The 26,146-nt window shown below is 33.0% G+C and overlaps 1 protein-coding gene across 1 annotated transcript in view; it reads right to left on the bottom strand.

The window, feature by feature from the left end:
- LOC117101788 (high affinity cGMP-specific 3',5'-cyclic phosphodiesterase 9A-like) overlaps nt 1-26,146 on the bottom strand; it is a 62,311-nt gene that overhangs the window by 13,386 nt on the left and 22,779 nt on the right. The window contains exons 6-8 of the mRNA XM_033241861.1: nt 20,687-20,828; nt 17,666-17,761; nt 12,338-12,460 (exon numbers count right to left, since the gene is read on the bottom strand). Of these exons, the coding sequence (XP_033097752.1) occupies nt 12,338-12,460; nt 17,666-17,761; nt 20,687-20,828 (361 nt within the window). The remainder of the gene's footprint in view (nt 1-12,337; nt 12,461-17,665; nt 17,762-20,686; nt 20,829-26,146) is intronic.

Genomic DNA, 26,146 nt, shown 5'->3' with positions numbered 1-26,146 from the left:
AAAAATACATCCAAGCTAGGTCTAAGAGTTCTTTTAAGCCCAAAGTTTTCTTCCTCTAGCAGTGCAAATGGGGATCCCATGGGCAGAGAAATAGCCCTGGGGGTTGGATTTTGTTCTTTTTATAGACACTTAGTTTGTGACTCTGGCTAGGAATAAGTAGTCCTTCTAGGCCAGACTTTTCTTCCTCTAAACAGGGCAGAAGGCGATCTCATGGGCAGGGAGGAACCCCAGGGGGTTGAATCTTGTTCTTCTTATAGACACCAAGTGTATTTTTAATCGTTTGTATAATTCAAGTTCAAGATAAGTTGATACGTTCAATATTTAAAGTCAATTATAGATATTAACTACCGGTATGTCAATTACCTAATTAACATTTACTAGTTAAAGTGAATGTTAACTTTAAAGAGCTAATGTATTTCCTTTCTGTAAAAAATCTAGTATTTTCTTGCATTTCTTTATTCTGAATACAAAGAAATAATCCAAGATTAAAAATGCAATAAGTACCAAAACAGCAAACTTGCTGTCATCGTGGTCCTACAATTTTAAATAAGGTATAAGCAAAGCTTTTATAACAAAAAACTTAACATTGTAACAACAAATTTAGAGCAAAAAATTAATTAAAATAAATTATAATTAATCTTTTATTAACTAAAAAAAAATCACTTAATTATTCTTGCAATTTTGAACTGAAAATATTCAGTGTCCAATCATTGCATGTTGACATGGCTCTTGATCAATTAGTTCATTAGCTGGAAGCTGGGTTGCATCAAAATACATTTTTGAATAATTCAATCATGTAGAATGGATGATTGAATAATAGTTCTGTAGAAGCCACATTCATTGTGGGCCCCTGCTGAGAACACATCAGTAGCAGAGATCATCAACGAGAATTGTATGACTTTTTTAATTACCCAGTATGCAGTAATACAGCAACTTGCTTAAGAAGACAGACAGGTCATTGGAATTGAACCAGCAATCCTTTTCAGACACATTTCTAACAAAGCAAAAACTAATTCAATAATTATTTAATGCACCATGCTACATTATAGCACGTATTACAAGTACCATTAAACAATGTGCTTCTATTATGAAACGGTTTCTATCTTGATTTTGAGTATATAAACACACCCTTAGAATTTGGTAGGGACATAACCTTAATCCCCAGTTTAATTCCATCTCTGCTATACTTATAATTCAGCTGGAGGGCCATAAAGCCACATTTACACTAGACACGATTACGACATGACAATGACACGATGCGCGCAGTGTTGAATACAAACTACGCGATGATATGTCGTCCTGTGTTATAATCGTGTGTAGTGTAAATGTAGCTTTACACAACTATACCATATAGCACATCGTGTTTCAGAAGAGATGCTTAAGCTACTGACCCTTCACGTAACATGGTCCATGTATACATTCAAAAATTGTCGTGGAGTTGAGTACCTCAGTGGTTAAGTTGCTTACCTTCTGATCCCAAGGTCCTGGGTTCAATTCCTGTCACAGCAGGACTATTTCTCACACCAAAAGTAACTCCACTCCCTAAGCCTCATAAAGAGGCTTAGTTTATAAAGCATCATTCTCATCCTGTAAGTGGCGAGTGTACTTGATGTTGAATGTGGAGATAAAAAAAAAAAAATGCAGTACAGGAATACTCTAGTAATAGCTGTGGATTGCCTTCCAATCTACTAGTTGCCGCCAGGAAATCCCAATGAAGTAAGTATTGGGTGGGACTTTGGTGGGATATCCTTCATGTTTCATACCAAAGGAAAACCAACCAAACTCAACAAAGCACACGCTTTCAGTGCAAGACACCATGGCCATCTCACCTTAATGTAAATTTCAAAAATTGTTTATAGAATTAAGTTATTAATTTAAAAGCAAATAATTGTTCAATGGAAGAACATATCCAGACAATGCTAAGAAGAGAGGAGGTTTCTTTCAACCAATAGTTTCTCAGGCATGAAACAAACATCTTAATGTTTACATTAGTAATCATGACTTTGCAAGCAATCCAAAAGGCATCGCTGAAAGGGGTCTCAATAGAATAACTGTTTACAGTTTCTGGCCATCATCAATAGGTTTTCTTTTTACCCCCAACACAGTGTCAGGGACCTGTCTAGTAAGGAAGGCAACATCAACACGTTTTCCTGGCCTTATCATTTCATACTAATGAAACCTTTAAAATGTTGCTAATTCTATTCATAGAATTATTTACAAACATCTTATAAATTATATTGAATAATTGATTTTGACACACCAACCAGAGAGTACAAACCATAGGATGGAAGTAAATGCGCATATACATCAATAATAAAAGGTATTTTCACCATCAGGCTCATGGGAATGGAGTACTGGTCTGCAGTACTAGCAAGGAGAGACTTTTTATAAGTTGTTATGCAAACTGCCAGCAGCCGATACAAATATAAAATTGTATTTTTAGCCTGTCAGTGCACCCGCCTCCGCGAAAAAATTTCAGAACATTCTGATTCATTATTTTTATTTTGTTATAATTTTAAAATGAAAGCTTAAATAACTGAAAAATTATAAGGATATAAAGAAATTCCAATACTAAATATTTAAATATTAAATTCAGATGTTTTGTTTTGTTTGAAAAAAAAAGAGTTTCTGTCCTTAATAATAAAGGTGTAATGTACTTGCTGTACATTATTTGTCCCTAATAATACATTTTAAGGACACTTAAAAGAATTAAATTAATTCAGCAACAAATAGTAGTTGTTGTTGATGATGATGATGAATAAGCAGAAATTGCAGGATTTGAACAAACAACTAAGCTCATTAAGGATGAAAAGAACATATTTTTTTTCTCACAACTAAAACACTGCATAATCCTCATTAACACAGTTTACAGATCCCATATTATACTACCACATCGCATGTGGCAAGTCCACTTGCTTTTGGATGCATTTAAAATGCACACAAATCATGTAGAAAAAGGAATGGTTGATCATGGTTTTGTCTTTCAATCTTGAGGTCAGGGGTTTGAGTGCTGACGTCCTTTACCTACATTTGCCTCCCTCCACTCAGGAGTATTAATGGGTACCTGGTAGGATGTTTTGGCACCGAGTGTTATTGGTTGTGCGCATTATAAAGTGCAGCACGACTAGGTATAAACCCCAGGGGGCGGAGGTAGAGTAAACTTGCACTTTGTTTTCTAATCACGTATCTGTGACCAAAGAAATAAGGTTCAGTCTCGTGTAGCCTTGTCCTGCTTGAAATGTAATGCTTCTAAAAAAACACATGGAAGAATTAAACTATCATTAACAATTATGGATAATCCTTAAATCCATGTTGGATTGCGTGACTTGGAGTGAGTGGTTGGCGTATTTGTGGTTTGAAGATCCGTACTATCCTTTTCCTCAGAAATCAACTGTATTACCCTTGTTTCCTCTCAATTATAGAATAATATCTGCAACATTTTATTCAGATTTGGAAACTATGAGTTGGAAAAGTAAATTCAAATTTTCTGTTTTTTAGTAGTCCAGTAAGTTCCATTTTCGATTTCTCTTATAAAATCTACTGTGAGATTTTAATGCTTAATAACATTTCTTTCAAGCTAAAATTTTGTTTTTGTATTAGTTTTGGATGAAATATATTTTATTAATGTGTTTAGTCAAGCACTAATTACTAATCTACAAAATTGGACTAATTATCCATCAGTTTTATTTTTTTTTTTACACAATAATTAAAAAAAACAACTATATTTGTATGTAATTGTCTGTATGATTGATATGGATGGCTTTTGTATGATTTATATGATTTGGATGGCTACTGTGGTCAAATAAAATTAAAATGAATTACTCTTAACATTGAAGAACTAGGATTTACAATACTGAGATTTAATAAAGATGAAGCATCATGCTTTTCAGAGAGAAAAAAAATAATAAAAATTACTTTCATTAACAGTCACATGAACATGGCTATTTCTAGATATTAAGTTATAAAACAAGAACTCTACTGGAATAACTTTCCACCATGCACCACAATTTAACTTCACTCTATTGAAACCTATCAATTAAAAACATTATTATTCACCTTTAAATTATCCTACATTTCATTCATTATAAAACATCTCCATATAGTTAAAAAAAGATCAGTTGACACTTGCCCCATAACATCGTACCTACCCCAGCATAATATCACCATGGCAACACACATTGCCTGATGTGACCATAGAAAAACATGACCATCACCCGTAAAATAAATCAAATTTGAGTATTTACTTTACTACACATTGTATGAGAGGTTCATAACCTCTATAAAGTACTTCTGAAAAAGAAACCAGTACTGTAAATTCATGTATTCGAAGATTTTATGTACAAGACATTTTTTGATAACTCAACTGAAGCATAGGTGATATTGTATTCTGCTAGGCATGCTGGGGGCTAAAGTGATCGTGGTAGGAAACATTAGTGGCAGGAAAACATTATTTGTGGCCGATGCGGTGTAGAATTCGTTATGGCAGAAAATTTTTGTGGTACTAAAACACTTACGAATGGGAAGTGCGTGTAGTGGAAATTATTTGTGATGGGAAACGCTTGTGGCAGGTCAACCACTTATTCATTGCTACATTCAAATTAATAAATCACATGTTAACTAATTCAATATTGAAAATCAAATGATAATAAGGTTAAATATTATATGCTATTATCCTACTATATCTTATAATTTAATATATTTAATCTAATAAAAACATTAAAAATGATTTTTTAAAAAATTCTTGCGAAAAAAACTACAGGTTTTGAAATTATTCTGGATTTTATTAGAGGAAAATGAAGATAATTGGAAAAACTTTAAAAAAATCCATAAAATCTAAAGCTACTTTCACTTCTTTTTGGATTTTTTTTTGTTTTAAAAAAATTGTAAATAATATGAATGATGTAAAAGGTTTCCTGAATAATGCTACCAACTTGAATAAACTAAATTATATAATTGATAAATCAAATTCAAAATAAACTAAATGATACAACTAATATAAACAAAATGTCATTAATACCTATAAATAGAATTCATGTTTAAACTAAGTTATTAGTACAATATTATCTATATTAAATTACTTGAATTAAATTAAATGTTATACCTATAAATATATTTAAATTAAATAAATGATGTAATACCTACAATTGTTGTTAAAAAATTGTAAATAATATGAATGATGTAAAATGTTTCCTGAGTAATGCTACAGACTTGAATAAACTAAATTATATAATATTATGATAAATCAAATTCAAATAAACTAAATGATACAACTAATATAAACTAAATGTTATAATACTAAATGATGCAATTGTAGAGTCATAATTACAAAACTTAAACAAAAAATCTTAAAGCAGTATGCAATATTATTGACGTTATTTAGACAAACCAACATCTAATTAGAGCTTTAACGACCTTAAAACTAAAGTATAATAATAACTAACCTTTCTAGTTGAAAAGTTTAATGATGCAAAGTCATAAATAAAATGTTTCAAACTGGAAAGAGATGAAGAACAGCGAAATTCCTGCAGATTCATTATCTGGAAATAGATGGCAACTTGTGACATCATCAGCGGTATGATGGAAGAGAACTTGTGACATCATCGGCAATATAATTGACAAGAACTCGGGGCATCATCAGCAATATCTAATTTTAACTTGTGAAATTTCCCAGAATGTGGGTAAAAGAATTTACAGGTATAGTTCTTATAGATACCGATTTGAAAAACTGTTAGTTGCATGGTAACAAACCAAGACCTTCTATTTTAAAAGTACTTCTTCATACCTTTGCTGAGATTAATAGGGCCTAATGTTTTAAAAGTGATGACTGAAAATTGAAAATTTTTAAAAACGTGTGATAAAGTTAATTATTATGATAATTATAATAAAATGTGTGTCATTCTATATTTCATATTTAAACTTAGTTGTATATACAGTATATTGAGAACCAAAGACTTCAGCCTGTGGCCTGCTTGTTGTGTATTTTTGTTTACATAAATATGCAGATAGATATTAATATCAACAATAACAATGACATTTAATTGAGACTAGTTATTGGATAAAAAAAAAATAAAATAAAATAAATAAAACCAAGCAAGTTGTCACAAATCACCATTGCTAATATTCCCTTTAGGCGGCAAATACATAAATGACAAATAATCCTCAGGCATGGAATAGGCATCACTAACATGTTGTCACTTGCAAATCAATTAACTGGAAAGGAAAATTCAATTCACTTGCTTCCTTGTTTCCCTTGGGAACCTACAAACAGGTTATAACCTATTAACTGCCTGCTTTGGAGAATATTCCAAAATCTGTAAGCTGCTACTGTGCAGTAACACTGGGTTGTCACACTGTAGTACCCACAAATTTGTCACTTAATGAAGTCAATAGATTGTCACTAAACATAATCCACAGATTGCTACTTGTAACTCAATAAAATCATGTATTTTTGCCAGTTGCTACAATTAATGACAAACATTATCTCTCTGGAGGATTTTTGAAGTTTTTTTTCCACTCTTTGCGCATTGTTGTTCCAACACTGCCTATTATACAGACTTGTCACTTTGTTACTGTACAATTATGAAACACATGGAGTATGTGTCCAATAAACTAATGTCCTCCAATTAAAAATAAGCTTTTATAAAATGCTTTACTGGATAACTCTTTGTAAACATTTAATATAATATTCTGAGTTTTAAAAAAAATTGTATTTGAATGTGTTTCAAATTTCATATTTTTTTTGTTTCTGCAAGTGAAATGTGTCCTGTGTTTTTGATGTGTTACAGTAATACTGTATACAAAAAACATAAATAAACAAAGTGAAGTGGAGATATACCTAATCATGAACATGTCACTGTCGAATGATTTGACATTTCTGAAGGATGTGTCCCTGGCCCCCTTGGATGTGAGTCACTGTTGTTACCACTACAGAGTCCTTACTTGCTGATATTTGTCCCCTTTCTCTTTCCTCCTAACTTGTCACTTGTACAAAACTACTAATGTACTCCATTGACTCCTATAAACCAAGAATTTATTTTACTTTATCTTATTTTATTTATTTCCCAATATAAATATATATGTAGCCACTAACAGGATGCACATAAAACATTAAAGTCATACACTAAACAAATAATACACATATCAAAAAACACAATCCCAGACACAACTTACAACATACTATTTAAAATGATTAGAAATGGAGAAAACTATTAAAAAAGACATTTAATCAAATGTATAGGAGTACCTGTGAGTACATGGCCAAGAACCCAAGTATAGCTCATGAAACTGTTTTTCTGGTTTCATTAAATCTTCCTTCTTTAAATTTTTTTACTTCCATGTGGAGGAGTGCATGGATACCGGTGCTTTATAAATTCTCATTATTACCAATATTATTATTATTGCTATTTTTAGAAATATGGAGAGTTATTTTACTATATCGTAATATGGCTCTTAACGACACAATAAAAATGCACCCAGTGTTGAAGAATATAAGTGACGCGATGATATGTCAATGTCGTGCGGTTATTGTGTCAAGCGTAAATGTATCTTTAAGCTAATTGTGACTTCCCATGGCTTTAGCCATTGATTTTAAGTTTTTAAGATAGTGAGTGAGAAATAGTAACACACCTATGAGCTCTCATAAGCCAGGGTCTTAAGGGCCCCGGACATTAATCGGTATTGTTTTTGTCAGGACCATGGTTGCTAACTTCGCCGAGTGTGATCACTTAAGAAGCAGAATGTTAAAAAAAACCACCAAAATAAACCAAAGTAAAAATGCAGACTACTTCCTAATAGGGTCTGAAGAAGCATTAGGAAGGTCTCAGGTGTCTTTGTTATGCCACTGCGAAAAATGTGTCCCCAATGATATAGTGACCAAGCCTCAGATTTGTACCCACAACCTAAAAAGTTAGCCGTGCCATATGCTTGTCTACATCACTTGTCATTCAATTGAGACTAAACAAATCGCAGATCTATCGTCTCCTTGAATTTGTAAAATACAGACATTGATGTACGTGCAGATGCATTTGTTAAGTTTATACTTTTACATGCTTACATCGTGAATCACTCATAAAATAGGTACCTTTGCCAAAATCACAAATATTGTTATAAAAACAACTACTTCACTGGATTTCCAACAACTTCAACAAATTAATTAAGACCGTCTCCATTACAAATTGAGTTAAAGCAAAAACGCAAATAGCTCAATATATTTCCTCATCAATGGAAATAACAGAACCAAATTACGTCGACATTAGGGTCATAAGGTCAAAATAACTTGCCCCTCTCTAGGTAAAATCCATCTCTCAGGTGGTTAGCTATTTGTAGGAAATGAAATAATCAAACATTTCCATAACCTTTTTTCATGTACAGTGTTATAGAAATTGTCATCAATACACATTGAAAACTGTCAGAGAATAAAATCTTGTACAAGAAAAAATTAATATTATAAAACAGAATTCATTCTTAAGTACTTGAGTAATGAAGTAAATAATGCTAAATTATTATTTAATGTTATATATATTTACTTGTTTACATTGAATGTAAGTTGCTATCTTTCAAATAAAAATTAAAAATAATTGCTTTGCCAAATTCGAGATGCAGAAAAAATAAACTGAGAAAAAAAACCAGTATGTTCTTTGAATTCATGCGTAGGTTGCTGTATGCTTGAATACACACAGCATGTTAAGATGCATAGATGTCATGACAGTAAGCCCACCATTATCATTTATATTACCTTAATATAATGTAAAGGTTATCTAAAATTATACTTCAGATGATAAATTGATAATAAACCAAATTCAATCAAAATCTTTTTTAAAGTAAGACAACTATTATTCATTGATGTTCTTGGAATACCGATCTGCACCTTATTCCGGAGTTTGTGGGTAAATGATTTGATATTAATAAAGATGTCTAATAGACATTACAAAAATCAAAATACAAATCAGAAAAAAAAGGTAATAAGATAGAAAGAAGAGTAAGACAAAGTTTGGCAACGCATTTAATGTGTAATGTCTATTGAATAAAATTGACAGGTATGTAGTGAAATTGTTAAAGTAAAGACTGTCTATTTATAACTCTTATTAGCTTAGGAGACTCCAGAGCCAAGTAAATGTAGAATGGTTTGTTAGCCCAAAGCGTTAATTTTACAAGACATTGTATGCTGGGCTACTACTAAATCAAGCCCTACACGAAGAACTGACACATTCAATGTTGTTAATGTTTAGTGAATTACACACTATACCTATTATTCATGTTCATCTAAGTCCAAAAATATCTGAAGCAGAGATGGAAAAGGTAACATTTGGAAACGAAGGATGACATCAGATTACCACACACAAATTAATGAGAATCTATTAAAATCAATGGGTATAAAATTACAAGAAAAAAATTCATTTATCGCCTTCAGGAAGATAGAAGAGAAAAGTAAATAGGAAAATGAAAGAAGTAAGGCTTGAAATGACAGAACAAATTTTCCTCCTTTCAATTTAAATTATATAGACAATAAACCTGAACAGTATAAATATACTTGCTCTTATAGGCATCATTTCCCATGCATAAATAGGAATGTGTTATTCTAAAGCACATGGAAACATAAACATCGGAAATTATGGAGTCTCTTGTGTCGCCCTTTAGTATGTTAATTCTGACAGGTATAATACCACTTGGATGGTAAATACAAGACGCTGCGAAGTAGTCATATAGGTCAGCTAAACTGAAGGTATTTAATTGCCTGTTTTGTAGATTTCGTTTCACACTTCACGCACATCCCCAAACATTTTTTATAAAAAAAACAAAATGACTTTACTTGCTTACTTAAGTTTTGTTCTTGTCTCTTTCTTGGGAACATGCTTTTTTAAAAATTATTATCCCAAACATTCTTTATAAAAAAAACCTAATGACTTTTACTTGCATAAGTTTGTAGACTAAGTTATAAAACCTACATGTTAAGTTGTTTTGTTTTTGTCTGTATTCTTTAGGACATTCTTTTTTCCCATTATTATGAAAATATTAAATTATTATCCTAATTTTCTGGCCACACATTCATATTACATTCCTTTTGTAATAAATTAATTAATTACATATAATAGTATAAACATTACATAAAAAAAAAAAACTAACTAAATCCTTTCCGAGCCACTGGGGCTCATAGGGCTGGAGCTTATCCCCAGTTTCTGTAGTGTAAAGCGGATGAGAGTTGTACTCTCACTGGACGGGACACTAGTCCATCGCAGGTTAGTCCCCAGCAGTTTGCTGGTACCCATTGATACAGCTGGGTGGACTGAAGCAATCTAGCTAAAGTGCCTTGCCCAAGGACACAAGTGGATCTGCACAGCGGAGACTCGAAAACCTGACCTAACGATTGAAAGCCCAAATCTCAACCGCTGCACCAAACTGCTGCTTAAACATTACATATAATAGTATAAAATGCTCATTATCATAAATTATTATTCATTGTCACATATTGTAACATTATGAATATTTTTTTCTATATAGACGGTTAATAATTATTTTAAATATTCAGAAACAATCAGATACTAATTATAGTCTACAAATAGATTTGTAACCAGTTAAATGACAAGTAATAATAATGATGTAGTTCTTTAGTTACATTTCCTAGTTTAATTAAGCTACATTTATGGGCTTTTTTATACATATATTTTTTATACATTTTCTATATTTTTATGTTATGCAAATTATCTGGTACTTTTGTTTCACAAACTTTGACTTGAACATGCAACATTTTTATTATACGGTCAACACCTTAGCTCTGTGCCATACACGTTATCATTTCATTATTCTCAAAACGCTGCACATTTAAATCTCACTACCATGGCAACATACTTTCATCAACGACAAATTACCGAACGCACACAAAAAACCTCAACCAACTGCAAGGTAATAAACCACACAGGTAGAGAAATCAATATGATTGAGGACCTGTGTAAATGACATCAGTAATAAACTCCTCAGTATTTTGTTGTAACTTAAGCCTCAAGCATATCTCATGCTAAATGCAAATCTCCTTTAGTATTTCACGAGGCAGGCGACTCTGAAATTGCATCAGCTTGCTTGCAAACACTGTAAACATTTAAACAATTCTTTACATTTTTACCGATTCTAATTATGAAAATAAACAGTTACAAAATTTGGGGATGGAAGGTTCATTCAAATAATGTAATTGATTCGTTCTAATCAAAATGCCAAGTTAATACACAAATGAAATGAAAGAAAATAAAATAATGATGAGAGTACTATTGTACAGCAGTAGCTGACACATGCACAGGGAAGATTTCCCTTGTTGGCTGCCATCTCACATGAGAAAAATTAAATTATGAATATAAATTGTTATGAAAATGAGTGGTAATATAATATATTGAGACGGTTGATTAAACTGAAGCAACTATATGGTGACAGTATAAATGCAGTTTTTAAAGAAACACTGGAAACGTAAAATTTTCAACATAAGATGTTCAAGTTTGTGTGCGGCACTAAGGGTAAAAAATATTGCCCGTTTTATGTACTTCTCTGATTTTAGTCATATTGAAATTTGAAATACCAATCGCATTCTAAACTATTTGCATTCAAACAGGTAAGAATTTATACTCCTGTGTCCCATGGAAACAGCATACCCAGTCTAGAATTTGATCCCAAGCCCTAGGGATTTAATGCTACAACTACATCATCTACCTGTGTTTGGAAATCTACCACATAATAGTTCAACTTCCCTGGTAGGCATTGTACCCTGGATAATCAATGAAATCTACCACATGATTTTTCAACTCGCTTGGTAGGCATTGTTGCACCCCAGATAACCAAAGGATTCTACCATGTGGTTGGTCAACTCACCTGGTAGGCATTGTTGTACCCTAGATAATCATGGAAATCTACAACATGATTGGTCAACTCACCTGGAAGACATTGCTGTACCCTGGATAGCCAAAGAAATCAACCATGTGAATGGTCAACCATATTTTGTAAGCACTGTTGTACCCTGGATAATCGAGGAAATCTACCATGCGATTGGTCAACTCACCTGGTAGGCATTGTTGTACCCTGGATAATCAAGGAAATCTACCATGCGATAGGTTAACTCACCTGATAGGCATTGTTGTACCCTGGATAATCAAGGAAATCAACTATGTGACTGGTTAACTCACCTGGTAGGCATTGTTGTACCCTGGATAATCAAGGAAATCAACTATGTGACTGGTTAACTCACCTGGTAGGCATTGTTGTACCCTGGATATTCAAAGAAATCAACCATGTAACAACTCACCTGGTAGGCATTGTTGTACCCTGGATATTCAAAGAAATCAACCATGTAACAACTCACCTGGTAGGCATTGTTGTACCCTGGATGATCAAGGTCATGGCAAATTGTTGCAGTTATCATAATCATCACATCTAAGTCACCTATCAGACTACAGAGATCTGTCAACCAAGAGATTCCATACATCTATAAGAAATAACACACATTATAAATGTTAAGAGCCTGTTCTAAAAGAATACCTCTCTAAGAATCGTCATTACTAACACCATTATCACAAGCCTCACTACTATCCTACCACCACCTATATCACCGTCATCAATACAATTACCACCATCACCAGATTATCACTATTACCACCATCACCAAATTGGCAGCATCCATATTCCCATCAACATATACTACCATCATCATTACCGCCATCACCCTCTCATCACAAATATCACTGAAATAATCGTTACTTCAACTACCACCACCAACAAAACCACCATTTTAAACCATGTTTTTCAATAAATTCACTTTCGTAAAATCACAAGCTTGACATTAAAAAAAGTCAAACAAATTTACTTTCATCTTCGCTGCCAATGCTCATGACTCACGTACGCCAGTCACAACACCGTGTTTACGTTCCAATAGGAAGCGACACAGACGCGGCTCGCTCAAGCCCCAGAAATCCCAGCTAATGCCGGATCACACTTATGGAATGTTGATCAGGTTGAAGCCCAGGGATCAACGGATATAAAAATCTGTTGTTAAAACTTAAATGACCACTACAGTAACTTGTTTTGATATCACCTTAGCAACTTGTCCTGATCACCATTAATTGATAACTTAGTCAACATTATCTGATAGCTATAACAAATTCTGGTTAGAGTTATTCATTTGATATTAGTAATCTTAACTGCCATAGTCAAGTTATATGATCAGCACTGTAACCAGTGGCAGTGCCAAGAAGAGGTTGGGAGGGGGGTAGAAATTATTCCTGTTGGACAGGCACACACCTTTGCCAATCCAACTCATGACGGGCAAACTGAAGCTAATATTTGAGTTAACTGTTATCAACTGTGGTTTTTTTCTTAAATTTTTGTGATGCTAATAAATATGGCCATTAATCAAAAATAATTTGAAAAAAGAATGTGGAAGAATAAAATATAGAAGGGATTATCCTCAAAGACACATAGAAGACAGGCCTACCTAATGAGCCTAAAGGTTATAAGGTTCACCGATATAACCGACTTTTCGTCAATCTTTTATTAAGTATAAAAGTAATGTCCAATGGCAGTGCATGCAACCTTCCTATTATGGGATATAATAACTGAACAACAATACAGAATGTGGCACTGGAGTGGGTCACATAAAACAGATCAGCTACGGATATTCAAGGAATAAACAGACACACCGGTATTTTATTTGTGGTTGTGGATGGAACCAATATAACGTGGTTTGATGAACAATAAAGTCCACATTGGATGACATTAACAGATTGCAAACGACCACAAAACGTTTCAGACTTAATAGTGTTTCACAGGCCTTAGACATGTATTGTCTAGACTTCTGCTGCGGAAACCTGGATTAAAAAAGGTATTTTCCATACATCTTCAGGATCTAAGTTTCAGAATGACTCTATTTTCTCACACATACAACAAAATATTGCAATCCTTGAACAATTATTTTACTGTACATAAAACTGTAATAAAACAAACATTTATAAAAATTTCATATTTTTTATTTAAAAAAAATGAAAAGTATCTAACAAAGTCAATCGTCTTCTTATCCAAACTTGCGTAATAATTTGAAATACAACATGCTTGTTTGACCTTTTTCACAAGTCGTAGGCGATTTTTGTTTTTACTTTATTAAAAAAATCAGCAATATAGCAATATTGAGAGTGTGAAAGCGACAAATCAGCCAGAAGACATATTGAACAATCATTAACTGATATTATATTTTTTTCTTTTCCATTTGTATTAACTGCTACGGTCTTGTATTTTATGTATATATACTATTATGGATATGAATTCTGAAATAAATGGAGAAATGAAAAAAAAAAAGAAATGAAATGACAGGATGACACTTTCCTGTATGAAAGATAGTTCTATTCTTCTTGGGTTCCTGAATTTTTGAAGAACTGCAAAGTAGGGTCTTCAAACAGGACTATACCATGAAATGAATAAGGCACAAATTAATTAAAGTACTGTAGTAGGCTGTTTTCCAAGAGATATAGTAAGCTAAGGAACAGTCATTAGATTTTTAAATGGCAAACACAAAGAACATTAACTACATATAATGTTTCACCCAGAGCTGTATTACAGATTTTGGAGTAGACACATCTAAGTAAATGACTAAGCCAAATTGTCAATGCAATCCCCAAAGGTTTGAGACAAAATGGACATTTAATCCTTCTAAACATCTAACATAGCTTTTTGGTTTGTCGTCTAATAATGGTCCTTTAAGATTTTCAACCAGGTTTTGTTGAGTGAAGCAATAGACATTATGCATCCTCACATTCGCCACTGCTGCAGTGTTTGTTTGTTGGTGAGGCCTTAGTTTATCGACTCAAGAATGATTTACGAGCAACTAGGGGAGCCAGTAATTGGCAATGCAGTTGCTGTAACCAATATGAGTAGACTGTTATTGATGAGCTAGAGTAAGTTTGGTCTATTCTTAACCCTCCAGTGGTGTCATCTAACAAACGAGGGCACTCTAATAAGCTTTGTGTTGTTAAACTAAAAGAATCTTATTTTGTTATTTACTATTGTTTTGGCGGATTGTTAACCCTCATGTGGGCTTAAAACAAATAACGATGCTCTAATAATTTTCTTGTTGATAAACTGTGGATCATGTTTATGTATATTAACCTTGTTTTGTGAATTGTTTAAAACGTATTGAGATGCCCCAAAAACATATAACACTCAGAATGACCTGTCAGTGGACAGGCAAACTTGTGACCATATTTTGTATGAAGAAAAAACTTCAAATAAGTCACTGCTCCTATTGAGCAGGCTGATGCGAAGCACCCAGGGGCCGATCCAGTATCCCCCTTTTTGCCACTAAATTTTACAATTTTAAGGCATATAATGAAATTAGCACTCTCACTTATCTATTCTGAATATGTTGTGCCACAACCATTTGAAAAATTCTGGATCCGTCCCTGGCACCGATAGCAGCTAAGCATGACCACAGGTCAACACAAAAAATATATGTATCTTCGCCTATTTATCAACAGTACTGTAGCGATAAAATAAAATCATATTAAGCATATTGTATATCGGCGAACTCTGGAAGCAAAAAAATACTGCAGTGCTGGGGGAGGGACCATGTCTTGTCAGGGTTTAACCAGATTTAATTTTGATTTTCATTAAACCTTATGTGGTGTTACAACAAGCAAGTACTCTAAAAAGCGATGTCGTACGTATCATTAGAATTGAGTGACAGAGAGCATGACTAATACACCCGCGTGAGAGATTGAGCTGCATTAATCCACTCCCTCGCCTATCAATTACACGATATTGTTTATATAGGTGTTTATATACATGCATCTCCCTATGGAGCCTGTAGTACAGTGGCAAGTAATGAAATCAGTAGTTTTTCATTAACACCTCGAACCATATATGATAAAAATAATGCAATCATAACCTTAACGGACATGTTCTACCTAATCCGTCACTGATGATTCTACATGCATGGTTTAACAAAATGATCTAGATCTTAGCAATGGCCTTTAATTTTCTGGAACTAGAGTTCCAAGGAGAAAACTAATACAGTAGTTTTGTCTGACGAGGCAGTGACAAAGTTTTTCTGATTCAGTCAAGAATTTGCTGTAAAACTATATTTTTAACTATAACACCTAGTATATTAGTATGTAAAATATTAATATTAAAAATTAACAGCAAATCTATTTTTTAATAGCATTATTCATACTAAAATTAGTTGGTTGTAAAACTATATTTTTATGAGATTTTTTTTGTTTGTTATTGACTTGAGGAAAGCTCCAAGACAGCAGAGATTTTGATTAATCCTGTCACAAAAAAACTTTTTAGATACATTTGGGGAAATTAATAATAATTAAATAAATTTAAAAAAAACACTCAAAAATGACAACCACCATTTTATTATGTAATCTTATTGGGAGAGGGAGGGGATCTCAGAAATGTTGATGATTGGTGCTCTCTTTACTGAAAATGATGAACAAAATTTATGATCCCAACTTACTTGAATAAATAGCAAATCAAATTATTATATTTAGGAATATATTTAAAAAATTTTTCCAGCATAAAAAGCTTTCGTTTAGAATGCCTTATGTATTGCCGACAGTACATTTCACCGATGCACTTCCTAAAGTATTTTTTGTAGAGCTAGCTCACTTTAAATTTCAACTTCGATTTTGAGAAGTCGCTCTCTTCATTTATTTCTTTACTAAATCATTCTGTACGTCATCACATCTTGTCAGAGGCTCATCTTCACAGTCTCTCTTATTCATCAACCTCTCTGCATATCTCCTATGGCATCACTTTCTCCAGCCTTAGTAGTAAATCCTCAATGCTACTCTCTCAAATCAAACTCTATTGCCATTAAGTTGCTTGTTGACACACACAGAGCCATTTGATGTTGTAAGATGCAAATTCAATCAGTAAAACACAATGAACGCAGCTAGAGATTAAGCTCATCAATAGCTAGCAGAGGAGCAAATGAACTTAATAAGCAAATTATCATGCAAATATAAATGTGAGTGAATGAGGAATAAATATGCACATGAATTGTGAAACAGATGAGTATCAGTATATGAATGAATGAATGAGCTGATGATTAAAACAATGAGCACAACAAATTGAATTAGGAAAACTGAGCCAATGAATAAATAAGTGAGGAATTGAATGAGAAATTACATGAATAAGCACATGAATGAAACAATGACCAAATTATTATTATTATAAAGTTGAAAAATTAGTAAATGTATTAAGTATATTGCTGAATTAGATTGAATTATGAATGAGCACTTGGATGAAACAATGAGCACAACAACTGTTGAGAACTGAACTGAATAAATGCTGAGAGCAGCACATCTCTAAGATGACATTGCTTTCATTTTTGCTGCTCCCTGGCTTACCTTTATTCATATATGTTTTTGAATTGCTGATTATTTTTTTGTAATGTTGTTATTTATTTGTCAGAATAAGTAAAATAAATAAATGAATGAGCAAATAGCACAAAAAACTCATTATTTGAAGATTGAAAAATAAATGAATGTAATAAGTACATGAGCAAATGAATCGTGAATTGAAAAAATGATCATAAGTGAAGTATGAATAACAGAGCAAATATACACTATTCTGGTATTTAAAACTGTTTTTTCAGCATTATTTTGTAATATTACAGAATAAAAAGAAAACCTACCATCTGGCATACACAAAAACAGTGCTTGAAATTGTGAAAAGGTACATTATTATAATGTCTGTAAACTTCAAACAGAAAGGACTGCAGCACAGGCATCTATGAAGTAAAGATTGAAAAAAACAAACATATTATTTCAATACTTTTAATACTTAAAGGCCAAACTAAAATAGATTCAGTACTTATTACAATACAACATTATTTATCAAGGTACTGTACAAACTACACAGAGAAATTTGGGTTGGCTCTGTGTAATGCCGAAATGCAAAAAACACACACAAACATATGCACTCCCATAATAAGTTAACAACTGCCTGAAGCCTCCCCCTAACACTACCATCTTTGTTTCTGTATTAAACATATAGATTGGACGGTTTTCAACAATTATTTCCCCTCACCCATCTGACCATTCGATGGCACTACACTAATTATTTGTGGATCAAATAGAAAAGGACGTTTGCACAATAATTAAAATGTGCCAAAAAAGTAAATGCATAGTAGAAATTTAATCAGAAAAGCTGCACACTTTGCTCACTAATTAATTAAAAGTTCTGAGTACTAAAACATTGAAGGTTAAGCTAATTTATCATCCTACAAGAATACTCGTAACCCTGCAGTGTCTTCGCAAAGTTCACATGGTGGTGTAAAGTCGATAATGTACGAGGAGCAAAATGTATACTAACGATCAAGTTCAATTAAAACGCAGCTCTTATTTCTATCTCGATCTCACATGACTCTCCATTAGATGGTCGTTGATATATTACTACTGCATAATGGACCAAAGCGTTCTCATAGTTTTTTTAGTCAAATGTGATATGGGGGTGGGGAGAAGTAAACATATGGGTTTTTAAGAAATTCTTTAAAATTTAACTAATTTTATTTTGGTTGTCATACCACAAAAGAGATTTAAAAAAAAATTATATTTTATAAATGCTCGCAAACATTACGTTGAAATATTTGTCTCCAATATTTATATTAAAAAATAAAACAACATTCAATAAAAAAGTTTTGTTTTCTTATATTAAAAGTAGAGAACTGTAATAATAATAATAATACAAACTCAGATTTCCAAAGCTTTAAATAAAATAACGCTACATTATAAGTAAAAATAATCCTAAAAGCCAATTACAAGACAGAATGGTAGAATGTTTTAGAACTTTTAATAGGCATAGAATAATGTACAGGAGGTAATTTTTATGTATATCAATTATGCTAAAACCTCGTGAGATGATTGAGTATCTAATGATTATTAGCATGTCTTCAATTAGCGTGTAAACTCTTCATATCAGTCAGTCGGCTCGTGTACGCTATTAACGAAGCTTGCTGTGTGGATAGTGTACAGTAACAAACTGATTACTTTATCCATGATGCACAGCAGGCTTCAACATCGATTTTCTATCATTGCATCTCATACTTATAGGCCTAATGAAAATAAGGTATGGTAAGAACAAGAAAATCCGCAAAAGGAATTTGCATGGTCGAAACATGTTCTGCTAATGTTAGTTGTAATCTGGTTAGACAATGATAAAAACCAGCAAGTAAATGCTGCATATACGACACTCGTTCCATCAACATTAGTTACGATTCGACATCAAGAAAATTGGTAAAAGAATTGCATTAATGACCAGAGTTCCATCACTGTTATAATCTAATCACCAAGGTAACAAGAAATTCATTAAAAATGTTTGCACGGATGACAATACTTTCATCAATTCTAGTTATTATTTAGTTATCTAGGTAACTAGAAAATAGGCAGAAAGAGAATTTGCAATTTTATCTAATTCAAACAAAAAGACAGTAACTGTGAAAAGAGTTTTTTTTTAAGACTAATTAGTGGATCCTCTGGTTTTTATCTAATTCTATACCAGTTTTCTTTGTCATGGCAAGGAGGGAGAAGTCATTATTTTAGAGTTGTACACAGCATACCATCTAGGCAAGCTACTCAATTATATGTGGAATTTTGAGCTGAAAAAAATTTAATATTTTTTATTTAATTATAGGCATAGGGAGATGTCAAACAACAAGCTTTTCTACTGGACAAAACCTGTCCTTTTGCATCTGTTTCTTTTTGTACCTGATGTTTTGTGATGTTTTTTTTTGTGATGAGTCGCAATAATTTGAATAAAGAAAAAGAAAACAAAAATACACGTCATGCTCTACATATAATATACGAAGTCTTATTAGGCTTAGGGAATGAGTTGTTTTTGATCATATCTGCAATAAATCTTGTTATTATGACTGGGATTGAACCAAGGAACCTGACATTGAAAGACAAGACTACCTACACCAAGGCAACAACAGGACGCACATCTCGGGACATCAAAGGTTATAACTCTGGCATCGACATTCTATGCGTCGCGCACCCTTACACGCTGATCTTCACAAAAACCACAGCAACCAAACAATAATTACCTGTCAGTGTGTGACTAATTACCCATGTGCGCATTAGTTGCCATTATAATCGCGCGTTGTGCAGTGATTACGAAAGCCTAATGATATTTTGCACTACAATATATTCATTATTTCAACATTAATTTAACCGATGTTGTAGTGTATTGTGGTTCATGAGACTCACATCGCAGAAAAAATAAATTTTCTGTATCTACTCAAATGTTCGTTCTGTGCACATTAGTCCAACATTGTCAAAATGGCAGTTTAATGTTGTATCTATAATTTTTTATTTGTTGGTCAATTTTCACGAATCAAATTGTAGTTTATAGAAGTACTTAACAAGCTACTGGTAAAAAAAACCCAGATGTAACAGACTTTGCGAAGTACCCAAAATTAATAAAATAGTAACTAACACCATAAAACGTATGGCACGCAGTAGACTAATAATTGATGTCTGTACTCACAACTAGTATTGGATTGTCGATGCCACAGTAAAGATCAAAGGACTGTACGTACGTGCTATGTTTGCGAGTGGAGATGTGCGTTCTATTGTTGAATTGCCTTGCCTATACCAAGTTCATTGCCGTGAAGTTGCAAAATATTTCAGTCTTAAGTTCTGGGCAAGTGACTTACCTCTATGTGGAATTTAGAGACAAAATCAAGATCTATGTACATCTGTTGGAGTAGAACCAACATTTCCGCATCCTCCCATTGCCAGTTGTCAAAGCTTGGTTGCCTTAGATACTCACGCACTTCAGTCGTTAACTGGACGTTACTGACGAAAACAAAGTTAAGTAGTTTGTGGTAGTCTTTCTTTGCAAGCAAAGAGAAAAACATTTTTTACTCTCTATTGGCCTCGCTTCAAGGTTTTCTTTGTACTAGGTACAAATTAATAAAGTCAAAGTATTTTAAGAGTATTGTTAGCTGTGACTTCATGTTTGTATATTATTATTAATTATGATGTTATGACTTAAATATTGAAGTGTATCATTTGGCATGTCATTGAATTTATGAATATCATCACGGAATATCAGGCCCAGACGCGGATCCAGATGTTTGCACCATTTTCCATGGCGAAGGTCAGGGTGAGAAATAGCGGCTTAGCTCAGTAGGCTAATCTGGTAGTAGCCACTGTGTGTGCGTTAAACCGTGGAGATCTGCGGTTCAATTCCCATCGCTGTCTTTCTTTGTGTTTCAGCTGGAGGGTTGAAATACTGTACAAGTTACAATAGCGCATCGTCTTCCGGATGAGACGTTTAAGCTGTTGATCCCGTGTGCATTTATGGCCCATGTGCACGCTAAAGAACGCAGTACACTTTTCGAAAAAGAGTAGGGAATTGTCTCCCGGTATACTGCCCAATCACCACCAGAAGGATCCCACTGGAAATAACTCTTCTTCTAGACTTTCGTGGGCTTTCCTTGGTGTTTACACTAAATAAATCCAATCCAATCTAATTCAAATACGATATAGATATTGATACTAAACTGAAAATATCCATTACTGAATCTGAATTTTTAAAAAGTAAAAAATATTGCTTCACTCAGCCTATTGGGAATATGCATGGTATTTTATTCTCTTAAAAAGTGAACCACATACCTTTTGCATAGCTTTTACTTTGTTAAAAGTCTGAAATCCTGACTGAGATGACATTCGTTTGCTAAAGAAATGCTATAGCATATTTTGCTCTACTTTTTAACCAGATGCTAGACAGGCTTTATGTTAAAAAACAAATATATACACACGCTCCAAAAACCATTTTATGTCTGAAATTGTTATTTCTGCTGAGCGTCTGTGGTTATTTTAGACATTATACTAATATATCATCTTTAGTAAGTAGCTGCGGCATGTTCTTAGGAATCTGGATATTTTTCCATGTGATACAGACATTGGGCTTATTCGACTGGTTCATTTTGTTGAGTATGAATTTTTGTTGAGTATTATTTTCATTCGACTGGTTTGTAAAATTGACTTCGTTGACAACGAAAATTAACGTAACCAGAATTGCGTTAATCAGCGTTAAATTACGCATGTGACCAAAAAAAATATGGCAGATTGGTCAGTTTAGCAACAACATTTGCGTTAATATAATTTAGATTAAATTTCAGAAAATAAAAATTATAATATTTACCAACAATGAAGTCAAAAAATAATTGTAGGCTAACAGAATTTTAAAAACTGGATGAAAACATTTTTTTACAAAAAACCCATACTGCCACAATCCGAAGCAGCCTTGATTACGCAGCGTGTATCACGGTAACTATGCAGCCATTTTGTTTTGTCAAGTATTTACCAGTTTTCTATTCGACTGGTCATCTTTGTTAAGTATGATTTTACCATTGTGCAGGTGGGCGTGGTTTAACGAAGAACGACCAACCGAATACGGCCATCATGTGCCAAAATAAAAAGCTCCTGACCGGTTATTAAAATATATAAAAAAATAGTATCATTAAAATTTAAAACATCTTAGGCTATGTTCTCTCACGGCAGCTAAATGTTAGCAGGATCCGGATCCTGCTAACCGTTACAGTAGCTGCCGTGCGTCCATACGAGAAAATCCCGATCCGGATACTAAGAATATGATGCTCGAATCACTGGCCAATAAGAAAATGGAAATTGTAAACGCATACGTGTGATTAGTTGATGATAGAAACGCGCTCACTTACTAACCGATAGCGCTTGCTAACCGTTAGTGGTATCCGGATACTGCTAACGGTTAGCGCTAACCGATTAGGCGTTCTCACACAGGTGCTAACGGTTAGCTCCTGATCCAGATACTAGGTCTCTTGTGAGAACATAGCCTTATGGTTTTAGTCATTGGTGTTATCAGACAGTAGCTGTAATATATACAGTATTTACTTATTTGTTTTCTAGATTAGAAATTCCATCATTGTAAACATTGATTTCAACGAAAAGTGATATGATAATTTATTATATTTTCTCTCAAAATCGATATTGAACAACAACCATATAGATATGCTGACAGAGATACTGAACTAAAATATCCAATATTCTAAGCCAACGAGTCCAGATAAAAGTTTTCTAATTAATTTTCTTCACTGCATGGAAGTCATTCCTTGTATTTGTATTTTTTTCTCCACGAAGTCAAGCAGATGTTTGAATGCAATGAGTTAATGAAGCAGACATATTCTGTATTGATTAAATATGTATTGAATTGCCATGTAAATTATAACATTATCGCGAATTCCTAATAGTTTTTAATTAAACAATATTACTTCACTCAGCCATTTTGGATTGTGCGTGGTAGTTTAATATCTTAAGTGAACTACATGGCTTTTGTATAGCTTTTTCAAGTTTGAGTCCGATGATACTCATTTGCTACATCATTGTTTGCCCAATTTCAACCCAGGTTGGATATACTGTATTCATCCAACATGTTTTAGAAATTGATCAGGTAAAAATAAATGTACACCTCGGCACAAGGCACGATATAACATTATTTACAAAGACATCCTTTAGAAAAATAATAACAATGCTAACCATAACATTCACAACGATTGCCTCCTCGACTTACCATAACATTCAACAATATACATCGCCACCTTTCCCACTCATTCAACACTGTGCGGAGCACGGGTATATGCAAATAATAATACTAATAATAATAACAATAATAATAATAATAATAATATAAATAAAGGCTTTGTTTAAACATGGAAAAGCTTGTACTATACGTAGGTATTCTTCTACAAGGCCGTGATAAACTACTACCCATGTCTTGAATTTATCCAGACTAATGTATGTAAAAGTAGCTTTACAACATACATTACACGCAAATAATACTTATAATAATAGTATTTACATGCTATCAGAAATGCAAAGGCACGTGACCAAAAAAAATATGACAGATTGGTCAGTTTAGCAACAACATTTGCGTTAATATAATTTAGACTAAATTTCAGAAAATAAAAAATTCAAAAATTCAAAGTCAAAAAATAATTGTAGGCTGTTTTGTCAAGTATTTACCAGTTTTCTATTCAACTGCTCGTCTTCGTTAAGTATGATTTTACCACTGTGAAGGTGGGCGTGGTTTAACGAAGAACGACCAACCGAATACGGCCATTATGTGCCAAAATAAAAAGCTCCTGACCGGTTATTAAAATATATAAAAAAATAGTATCATTAAAATTTAAAACATCTCTAGGCTATGTTTTCTCACGGCAGCTAAATGTTAGCAGGATCCGGATCCTGCTAACCGTTAGCTGACGTGCGTCCATACGAGAAAATCCCGATCCGGATACTAAGAATATGATGAATCACTGTTAGCCTACAATTATTTTTTGACTTTTTGAATTTTTGAATTTTTTATTTTCTGAAATTTAGTCTAAATTATATTAACGCAAATGTTGTTGCTAAACTGACCAATCTGCCATATTTTTTTTGGTTACATGCCTTTGCATTTCTGATTGCATGTAAATACTATTATTACAACATACATTACACGCAAATAATACTTATAATAATAGCTATACATGCTATCAGAAATGCAAAGGAATACTGTGGATTAGTATAGTCTTCATATTCACTTGAATTTAGATTTGTTATAACCAGGTCTTTACTTCACTGACTACCCTGGGAAAAGGAAGCAACATTTGATGATAGTACTGTAAAATAATCAAAGAAAAAAAATACTTCGCTGAATTCCACAGTGACAAATAGTAGCTTACGCAGGATAATCATTTAAAGAGGCAAAAAATCACAGGCATTCAAAGAAAATGTTAAGACAGTGATTCTTCTTTATAAAATTTGTTTATACCTTATCTATAGATGGTGGTCTTTCCATCCCAACCTGAAACTGTAGGTGCTCTCTTAATAATAATATACAATATTAAAATAAAGTAATGTGAAGCTTTGCTTTCTGACGATTGTCAGCGGCTGAGCGGACTGTCATTAAAAACAATCTGTTCCTCACGCCTCACCGCTTTCTCCACACACTATATGAAATATGAAACCAAAACACTATGCTCAATGAGTGTGTAAAAAAGTATAAAGGTTAATTACTCTGAAATGTTTTGTTGTGACCTGTTACATACAATATTGTTTTGAAATCTTGTATTAAAACATGAAACTACTACTCACACATTCTGACATAAGAACTGTAAATATAAATATTATCATCATCAGAATCTCTGAGTCTTATAAACATCCGGTATTTGTTTTGTAAACAATCATGATATTAGTACATACCTCGATGTTGTTAAGTTTATTACTTTGTCATCAGTCAATTGATAAGAATTATGTGTAAGAATTTATAACTTGTTGGTCATTGCAAAAAGATTGGTTATCAATTTTCAAAGAGACAAATTTAAGCATTTCAGTTTGTAACTGATTTACAGACAATCATACCTAGAACGTCTACATTGATTAAGAACTAATTTATGGGTCTAGGTAAATAATATAGGCAGGATGCATCTGTTAATTGAAGAACATTTTTGTTTTTTGGCCAAGTCAAGTAGCCAAGTGGTAAGGCAGAGGTGCTGCTATTAAGCCTTGACGTCGGGGCTAGTTTGAACCAACCTTTCCCAGGGTTTGATTGGTAATGTAGAACCATGTATTCTTGGTTAAGGACTTAAAATGGACACAATTGGCTTGCATGAATTTCAAAGAACCCATTACACCTTTCGAAAGAGTAGGGGGCGGTTACCACGATGGTTCATTTCTGCCTGTTAGTTATGGAATGATGTAAACACAAAGCTAATAATATAGCACCTTTTTACGGCGGCTAGGGTGTCACAGACCATGTCCATGCGCAATTTAGGACAATGACGCTGTGAGTTATGGGTTATTTATTACATATACCCTACATTTACCCTTTTTATTAGCAACAGGAAGCTAAAAAGTTTATTAACTCAATACAAACAGTTTAGGCAAGACTTTTTATACCTTGTTTTGCGAACAGGGGAGGGCAGAAGAAAATAAAAATAAAATTTTGTTTTATTATCAAATGGTTTTGCCAAAAATTCCAGACGGATAAATAAATAAAAAAAATTTTTTATTGTTGAATGTAAACAATGTATTATGGGATGGTTAAATGCTTTACATTTTATAATTAGGAAAAAATACATATCTTATTT

Source organism: Anneissia japonica, unplaced genomic scaffold (assembly GCF_011630105.1).
Source record: "Anneissia japonica isolate Jap-2015-1 unplaced genomic scaffold, ASM1163010v1 scaffold4988_len2956909_cov206, whole genome shotgun sequence".
NCBI classification, from domain to species: Eukaryota; Metazoa; Echinodermata; class Crinoidea; order Comatulida; family Comatulidae; genus Anneissia; species Anneissia japonica.
This window is presented reverse-complemented; position numbering and strand designations above follow the sequence as displayed.